At 37.9% G+C, this 10,191-nt stretch overlaps 1 protein-coding gene across 1 annotated transcript in view; it reads left to right on the plus strand.

Moving 5' to 3' along the window:
- Window positions 1-6,473, plus strand: part of hs6st3b (heparan sulfate 6-O-sulfotransferase 3b) — a 57,238-nt gene extending 50,765 nt beyond the window's left edge. Inside the window, exon 2 of the mRNA XM_067517143.1 lies at window positions 2,204-6,473. Within this exon, the coding sequence (XP_067373244.1) occupies window positions 2,204-2,960 (757 nt within the window). The 3' untranslated portion in view covers window positions 2,961-6,473. The remainder of the gene's footprint in view (window positions 1-2,203) is intronic.
- The last annotated feature ends 3,718 nt before the right edge of the window (window positions 6,474-10,191 follow it).

A 10,191-nucleotide genomic window follows, 5' to 3' on the forward strand; every position in this document is an offset into this window, starting at 1 on the left:
TGCATGTGTTTATGTCCCAGAGACAGTCTAATGAGGATGTATTTGAAGCCAGGCAACTCCAGAAGGAAGTGCCAGGATACAGCTGCTGCCACCAGGGCCATAATCACCACTTCTTGCCTGACTCATACTGGGTAACGTTGTCAGCATGTGACACTGCTAGGACAAATGATCTACAGATAAACCTGGGGCATAATTTTAGCAATCCAGCATTTGTTCAGTCCTTTAACGTTGCTAATTGTGCATGAATACCAAATTTAAAGTGTTCATCTCACACATCATTTTACAGTCCTGGGAGCAGGTTCTCCAATTCTCTCATTGCATGTTACACCACAAATTTCATCATTTTTTCAGGCAGGAGATGTGGTAGCATATCACAGCCTCTGGCCTGACACATTTATTTGATTTTCAATTAAATTTTTCATAGTTTTGAAAGTAGATTTAGTATTGGACTGATAGAACTGATTTGTCTGCAGTTGTTTATTATTTTTATTCATGTTTTTTCTTTTTTTAACTAATCTATCAATTGTTAAATGGTTAAACTCTTAAAATGTTTAAAAGACTTAAAAGAATGTGCTACACAACAGCCCAGAGCCCAAGGTAACATCTGGTGTTTTGTCTGAGCAACACACCAAAATCCAAAGGCAATCAATGTACAACAATATCCAACAGTTAGCAGCAGCTTTTCCTCCCAAGGTGGAGAACCAGAGAATGACCAAAATGATTAATAATTTGTAAAAATATTTGGCAATTAGATTTTTGTTGATCAACCAATCATGTTTCCTGGCTTTAAAACTTACTTACATAAACATTTCACTTCGTGCCCTTCATGCACATTGCGTGTAGTGAAACAGTGCCCATCACGCTTTTCAATAGAATACTGATTTAACAGGACAGGCAAAGACAAAAGATTGAATTGAAAAATTGAAGTAGTTGTTAAAAGACAAAGTTCAAAGAACAGTCCTAAAGGCATAGTTTCCTGAATAAAGTTTGGGGAAAATATTCTACTGACTGCACAATTTCAGGATACTTTTTAGCTTACTGCCCACATTGAATCCAACCCTGAAGGACAAACTAGTAATAACACAGGAGACTGTTTGTGTAGCTCTTTTATTTCCATTCCTGGCTGAATCTGTGTGTGTGTGTGTGTGTGTGTGCGTGTGTGTGTCTGTGTTTGCTGTGTTGAAAGAATTGAAGCAGCACTGAGAGCAGCTTCCGAGTCAGTGTAAACCCTCCGTGCCACACTCCACCTTATCTGCCCAGATGGATGATGCCCTCCAGGGAGGGAGGGGGGGGGGGCACCATTAAATTTTTTACACGGCACTCACAGATCTTCATTCTAGGAGAAGCTTACCTGGTCAACACCTGTCCAGTCTTTGGTTTCCATCACAATGCTCTTTGACAGTTCATCCAAGTAGATCTCATTGTTGGAATATCATTCTCAAGCAAAATATCAGTTTCAGACATGATTTATGCTCATGCAGCTATTTGGTCATTTTTAGTTTGTGTAGCACTAATTTAGGCTACAAACTGGTCGCTTTACTTCCTCAGCTGACGACTTTCATGAGACACCTTTTTGTGAATGTCTTAATGTTGACAGGGCAGAAAAGTGATGGATCGAGGATCGAAGTTAAGCTTCCTTATTTGTCTGGTGTGTTCAGTGGCTTTCATTTCACAGTGATTGAAGGCATATTCACCACAGTACTGTGTATAAAAACAGAGTAGCACATACTGCACTTTTGCCATTTCTCCACCACCAAAATGTCAGCCAAACCTGCTTTCTCCTATTGAAGGACTTGCTGCGATTAGCTGACAAATCACCTAGTTAGAAGTGCAACACATTTGAGGCACAAAAAACAAATCCTTATTATTTTGTAGCAGTGACTTGTTTCAGATTTAGTGAGGTCACTTTTTCTCTGTCTAGTGATTATTATTAAGCCTTGATTCCCAATTATTTTCTATGTTGGCAGGTGGGAGAAATATGTGGAATGGAAACAGTTATAGCTCAGTTTTGTGAGATCATGATGCAGGGGTTCAGATTTATGGAAACACTGATAATTAGTGTAACTTTGGCAATTAGCATTCAACCTTGAAGTTTCATACATAGACAGAAGTCACCATCTGTCAGCACAATGCAGGGCAGGACTCTGTGGTGGAGATGTGCTCACAACTCACTGTGTTTTTGTTTTGTTTTTTTTGGCTGCAGGAACTTCTACTACATCACCATGCTGCGTGACCCAGTGTCCCGCTACTTGAGTGAGTGGAAGCACGTCCAGCGTGGAGCCACATGGAAAACCGCCCTCCATATGTGTGATGGACGCTCGCCCACACCGGATGAGTTGCCCAACTGCTACAGTGGGGATGACTGGTCTGGTGTCACCCTGACAGAGTTCATGAACTGCCTGTCCAACTTGGCCAACAACCGTCAGGTCCGCATGCTAGCTGACCTGAGCCTGGTGGGCTGCTACAACCTGTCCTCTATAAACGAGAGCCAGCGAAACCACATCCTTTTGAGCAGCGCCATGAACAACTTGAAGAACATGGCTTTCTTTGGCCTGACTGAGTTTCAACGCAAGACGCAGTACCTGTTTGAGCGGACGTTCAGCCTGCGCTTCATCTCCGCATTCACGCAGATCAACAGCACACGAGCTGCCAACGTGGACCTGAGCGAGCCCGTGCGCAAACGCATCGAAGAGCTCAACTTCTTGGATATGCAGCTGTATGAGTATGCAAAGGACCTGTTCCTCCAGCGTTTTCAGTTCACCCGCCAAAGGGAGCACCAGGAAGTGCGTTTGAAGAGGCGCGAGGAGAGGCGTTGGCTGAGGGAGCAGAGAGAGCAGGGTAGGCCGTGGCCACCAAGACGCAGAGGAGGCGGACAAGTAGGTGGAGGATTTGAGAAAGGGACTGATGGTGACTTCCCCACCACCACTGAAGACTATACAAGCCAAGTGGCCCGCTGGTGAGACTTTGATCCTGCAAAGGCAGGCGCCAGAGCAGCTGATGGAGACTCCTCACAGACTAGTTCAAACATGTCCTTTAACTCTCTCTCTCTGTCTCTCTCTCTTTCAATCCACAGCTTTCTCTTTGTGTCTCACTCTGTCTCCTGCATCTATCTGTTTCTCAGCTTCGGTGTGATCCAAGTGCTCTGCTGTTTCTGTATGAAAACTGCCAAGTCTGTGAGTCTCACAGCAGCGCTGCCTTGGAGTTCCCTTTGGTGTCTTAAATCTTTAAATGCTGTTCATATATTTTTTTTGTCATTTAATTTTTGCCTTAGTTGTTTATCATTTGTTGAATAAGAACTGAGGTGTATGGAAAGAAAAAACTAAATAAGTTGCCATAGATTCACTGCTAATTTTTGAATTTTCTATATGAAAGATGTAGTTGTAGAAGAATTGATGGTTGCATGTCACACCTACACATTATGCTTACAATTGGGGTACTGGTTTCCAAAAAATATGCAATACTGGAAAGCCAAGTGAATAAATAACAGTTTATCTATTTTATTTATTTAATGCCAGTGAAACTCTCTGAGGACCATGCATGCAGTTACCTTTTTTAAAACCAAAATATGGAAAACCTATATGCTGATATTTTGGCTGCAGTGCAGTATACACACTATTATTTTATGAGTGCAATACCTTGCAGGTTACCACCTCTCTCAAACAAATTGTATAAACACAGTCAGTCACAGTCAGGAAGAGGGCATCCTGCTGAACAAAATAACCTCAGTTTCTGCCCGTACTTTTGGTAGAAGCCTTTGTTTTTTTCTGTTTTTTTTACATGAGCAATGGAAACAGTGATGGGTTATATTTTGTCAGTAAATCATTTTGGAAGCCGTTGCTTGGAGAAATAAAAAAAAAAGGTGGTAAAAAAGTACAGGTGATGAAAAATGTCAGTGTTGCTGGTATGTGACTTGACTGTGAATGAGATGATCAGCATTCAGTTCTCATGCCCCTCCCCGTCACACTGGCTGCTTTTACATGTTTGTGAAACTGATGGCAACTGCACTGTGGGCAGCGAGTGCACTCTGATGCCAGCAGAGTGCCAGCCCACAAAGACCCGCCTCAAAGCAGATAGTGGAGAAATAAAACATGTCTGTCATTTCGCCTGCCTGCTAGTTTTCAGTGCAATCAGTGAGGCAGAGCATGAAGGTGAGAGAGGGCTTGTTTTTATCTCGTTAAATAGAGTTCAGTGATTCTTTTTATGTTTCTTATCTTATATTCATTCGAAATCCCTACTGTTCAAATTAAATGTTCACTAAATGTCACCACTGAAGTCCTATAGCTGCTGCTACTTTAACAGTAATTTCTCATGTTTCTTCTTTGATTGCAGTTACTCGGATAAAATACCTCAGATGTCACAGTATAATTTCATTTTAAAGAATCACCCATGTCTTGTTTGAGTGATTCATCCAGCTGGTGAATGAAGGCAGGTTGGGTTGTTTGAGCTCTATGGGTGCACTTATGTCTGTATGAGTTCACTGAGCGTGTGGACAGATGTAGCAGAACAAAGACGAGGCGGATGGAACATTAATAACACCGTTATAAGTGTTTCAAGTGTAGCAACCAGCTTTAGCTCTGAACATTGAATCATTTATGCAGGCATGCCATTTGTGATGTGACAGTGAAATAATCATACCTGAGACTCATTGTTTCCAATAAAACTGTCTCAGTTTTATGCTACTTTTAACTCACAATGCAAGAGAAATGTTTAAGTTTAAACTTCACTTGCTATGAGAGTCATTGTTATACAGTAGAACAGTTACATTGCAAAACTTATATGCAACATTAAAATGTTGTTTAACTAATAACATCCAGTAATTCTGAAAAGATTTATATAGTCTGCCTATGGTTGACGTATTCATTTTCAGTCCCTTATGTTAAAGCCCCTTAAAACATGAATATTTATAGTATAGTAGTATCTATTAAATATTAATGTGAACAACCAAATGAACAACAATCAGATCTAAAGTTCGAGAAAGGATTCTTGAGGATTTGTATTAGGGTTAAAGAGGTACTCACATCCTGTACCACACACAACAATGTGAAAATGTAAATAAAAGATCTCCCTTAAACATTCAACTTTACTAAAAGTACTGAAGTACTGCCAGGTGAATGTCTATCAGCATGTGCCATTAAGAGCAGTGGTTCCATAGTGAAATAGACCCAGTGAATGGTACTGTATATGATGATATATGATATTATTGGCTAGGGATTGTTAACATTTAAAAGCTAGCTAGCTAAGACAAACAACTCAAACAGGAAATAGTCTTGATCTTATACTGTTTTTCTGCTGGAAATCACCAGCCAAAAAATGTTGGGAACCGCTGGTTTATTTTGACAGTATCTGACACATTCATGATGTAAATTATGATATAATCCCCTGAAATGTAGAGGAGTTGAAATGTGACTTGAAAAAGTTTTGAGTATTTCTTAAACCATGTAGTCAGTTTTTACTCTACTAATAAATGTATTTTATAGGACCAAAGGAGGGATTTTTTTTAATGCCCATTTTCAAAAGACATTTATTTTGAACATTTCTTTTAATAAACCAACATGCTGCACTGCAGTGTCACAAGCTGAAGGAATTACAATGTTCTCTAGTGACAGATGGCACGAGTACTGCGTGAGCAGCCGAGGCACCGTATAGCTATTAATGAAACACTGATGAAACACTTCTTTTAGTGTTGTAAATGTGCTATAAAACCTATGTGTGTGTGTGTGTGCGCGCGCGTGGGTGGGTTATCAATGTAATGTGTTATTATAAATTTAATTAAACTCATTAAGTGTTTGCATTCGTTGCCTTGGCATCATCAACAATGTGTAGATAGAAAACTCACTTTTAGAGTGTGAGACCTCACTGACTCGTAAATAAATCATTTCCAAGTCGGATCTGGCACTTTCTTTACATGAATTGTTTGTTTGTCGAGCCTCCCTGCTATAACTTCAACTTCAAAAAATCGAAATAATAAAAACAGGGGTATATTGTTAAAATGTAGGCTTCTTATTTCTATAATTTCTATTTGCTTTGCCAAAAAAATACTTTTTACCAGTTATGAAAGTAGAAAACTGACCACTCTCCAATTAGCACTGTAAATAATGTGATGAACAAAAGCCAACATAGTTTTTCACACCAAATCATACTGAGATTCTTTGCATTGACGCAAAGGAACATTTTAATAACCTTATATTTCCACTCTATGGAAGCTGATTTACCTGTATGCGTTATTTCTTTATATGATTTTACTGTTGCTAAAGAATGACTTTGTCTGGAAGAAAAAGCAATGTTACCAACACCTCAGTGATGATGGAAGAAAGCTTTGTTAGTTTAAGAATTTCTACTGTGTGAACATGTTCAAAGTCGGTGATGAACTGTCTAAAAGCCTTTTGGCATGTAATATTTAATCTGCCATTTTTTTTCATACCTTGAAAAAAACGACTGGATTCTGCTTAAATATCAGAAATAAAAGCAATGAATGGCCATTACATCATGATGCGTGTTCCTTTTTTAATCTCAGGCTGGATTTTTACTGAATAGACGGGTTATGTACAAACCAAATGCACACTGTAGACTTCTAACAGAGTTCAGTGTTATGTACATCTATTCCATACATCCATCTGCCATATCCACTTACAGTATGTGGGTGCAGGAGGCTGGAATCTATCCCAGGATACATTGGGGAACAGACAGAAGGGGATGCCAATCTGTCATTAAATCTGTTTATTATTATGCTAAAGTTATCAGATACGGATAGAAGATCTAGTGTTAAATTAACTGTTAGGTGCACAAAAATACCCACTGACTAATATTAACTCTTCAGATGTTTAAATCTGACTTTAAGAGGTTGCTTTGTAAACTATCTAAAACTCTGATTAACATCGCAAACTGTGCACCGAGGAGAAAGTGAAATATTCACATTCATTATTGCCCAAATGTGATGCATATACATAGAAAACTTCGACCACTACTTCTGGATGTAATTTACTTGGTGTAGCATCTGTTAACCAATTAATAGAAAAAATGTAGACAGAAACACTTTCAAGAGTGCCCCGTTTTTCATATTACGGAGTGAATATTCATCTGAATATATTCATTTCTTCTTCCGTGAAGAAGTAGTTAAGTAGAGGTATGCTGCATTTACTGCACACAGCCTAATTATAAATGAACACATTCACTTATTTATTTTTAATACTGTCTTAATATTTTCACAGATGTCTTTTTATTTCAGCTCAAATTAGCAACCAACAACATTTACTCTCAAAAGGCTAGATAATTAAGGCTGTAAAAAATGTTATGATAATGCATTGTTATGAGTTCACTGGTTATGAGTTAACAAGGGCAGTAATACAGCCAGAAACTGCATGCATTTTCCTTAAACCAAGAGTCGTGGTGTTTTCCAAGACGTGTATAATATGATATACAGATATGTCTGCTTCCCCTCAGGTTGTACAGCATGGATGGTTAGCTCAGCATTTGAGCCATTAACTGCAGAAAGTCATTTTAACACAGATGGTATGCCAGGGTTATCTTCCATGTTTAACTGTAGGATGTGCAGTAATGACTGGGGGGGGGAAAAGAAAGAAAGAAATTTTCTTAGCTTTTATTGTCAGCACAAAATATGTGGCCTGATAATACACACTGGTACACAGAAGCACTTACAACATTTAGTATGAGCATTATTAGCAGTGAGGGTTATATAAAGATAAGCACTTACAGATTATTCAGATAAGGAAAATGTGGCTTTTGCAGTGTTTTTACTGTTTAATGAAATAAAGTGTAAGGAAACAGGTAAAATAACTGGTAAACTTAAGCTGTATCTTTGATGTATAAATAAATAATGCTTTAATCAAAATTCTTATTTGGAGTATTGTTTAGGTATTTAGCTTGCTTTTGATTCTACAAAGTCAGTCTATATTCATTCGGTATCTCTGAACCATTGTGAACTGGCCTGGTGAAACTAGTCTTTTGCCAGATCAGAGACCAGGACAAACAGGGCTCTGGAATCATGTTAAACTGTACTGATATCTGTTTTATTGACCCACACTGCCCACCCTCGGTGATCACAGGATGTGGTGCAGCTTGTACCATGAAACATTTTACTGTCGGTTTCTAAGCCGACCATCACCCTCATGTTGAGCCTCTGGGTTTGTACGTTTATAATATAATAAACATTTTTGTTTGGGAACACTGACATCTGTTGGTCATAAAGTAGAATTGCTATTTGTCTTGCCGGTCGTTAACTGGTTTCACCACATGAAACTTTTCATGCTTTTCTTATGGCATTTTACAGTAATCATAAATGGAAAATAAGGCTTTGAATTTAGCGTGTCTGTTATTTAAACAGGTATATTCTCAGACACAGTAAAACACAAAACTTGCTTTGCTTTTTTGCAATGTTATACCACTAGATGGAAGTGCTGCTCTCGATATAATTAAAAGCATAACCATATTTAATTTGGGGAGGGATGGTCCTCAATGTGGATATGGCTAAGGCAAATTAAAAAGACTGTTGTTTGTTACAATTCCTTAAATTGGCATTTAATTCCTATTTAAATTTAGTATGGTATGCTTTTCATATGGTGGGTAATGGCAAATGGCAAAAAAACAACAACAAAATAACTGAATGTTGATTTATTTTTAAAATAAAGAACTTTAAGTAAATCGGGTGATTAGAAAATGAAAACGTTAATGTGATAATCTAAACTTAAGTCCAAGTAATTAGAAGATATGTGACATCTAAATAAAACAAATCTAAAATCAGCAACCAAAGCCACACAGTTGGGAGGTGATGCCACATAATACTTAAAGGAGTGTAAATAATTAAAAATAAAATGTGTGAACAACAAACAGGGTTAAGGTTAAAGGAATTAAAGCACTGGAAAGGATTTGTGCATTCTCTTTGTTCTTAAATCTGACACACTTTGACAGTGACATTTCCCTCAAAGGGAGCTATATGGTGACCTTTCCATGTGGCACTTGACGCCAAAGCTCCACTTTGTTGAGGGGATCTGTCAGGATGACACATCAGATAAATCTCTTCTCTTGCCCGAAGAAGTCTGGGTAAACACAAAAGAGACAATCAATTAGTCATAACTGGTTTCAGTGTATGTGTGTGTGTGTTTACATAATGAGCATACCTTCATGCATACTTTTGATCATAGCATAAGTCAACTACTGAACAGAGTTGAAAACTTTTCATTGGAGGTTAAACCAATCATTGTATTACACTTTTTCCCTAATTAAACCAATTAGTCAGATACTCAAAGTGTCCACATTTACATATGAGGTTTTAACATTTCTCTGCTAGATCTCAGCCCAAAGTATTGCAGTAGGTTATCTATTGCATGCCACTTTGGTTTAGCATGACACTCGCTGCCCAGAAGGAAGTGTTATTGATCCTTTGGGTTCTAATGTGTTCAGACATGTGGTTCAATATGTAATCACATTAAATCTACTGGAAACAATGTAGTACTATTTAAATATCTGTTAGTACTACATACATGTCTCCATGTAAGTGGCCCATGTATGGCCCTAATATAAAGTTATCTGTAATCTTTATTCCAGAAGCATGTTATTTAACCTAAAGGTAAAAGCTCACTCCCTTCCCCTTATTTTGTCTCTCTCTCCCTCTCAGTGTCTCCAGATCAGTGTCTGATCTGTTTTACCATTAGTAGTAAGTGACCTTGAGCAGACCAAATGGGATTATTTTGATTATACAAGATTTGTTATTACAACTATACTTTATTATCTCTTTATTACCGTACAAGAAGATGGATAAACAAGTTCACGTGGGATATTTCGCCGTTTATAAAGCAAATGAATAGAAGGAAATTGGACTTCACCCAATCTGCGTCAAACTTATATTCACACATTTCTTTAAATTAAATTGTATTGACACATTTCTTTAAATGGTGGTTTGTATTTGTGCGTGTTGTTAACGTATTATATATAAAAAGTCACACAGTTTTATTGCTGTTCCCTTGGTAACAAGCACCCCTTGCCCTTTTAGCTGTGTGGACCATACCACTTTAGTTACATAGGGGTGATTTATAATTATAGGATTACGTCTTTTGCCTGCAATTGAGACGCCCGAACTAATTTACTGCATGTCATATTTAAATTATATCTTGTATTTGCTGTGAGATGTTTTTATACATTTAATATTAAAATTCCTAACATTACATTGATTCTCAA

Source organism: Channa argus, chromosome 9 (genome assembly GCF_033026475.1).
Source record: "Channa argus isolate prfri chromosome 9, Channa argus male v1.0, whole genome shotgun sequence".
Taxonomy (NCBI): Eukaryota; Metazoa; Chordata; class Actinopteri; order Anabantiformes; family Channidae; genus Channa; species Channa argus.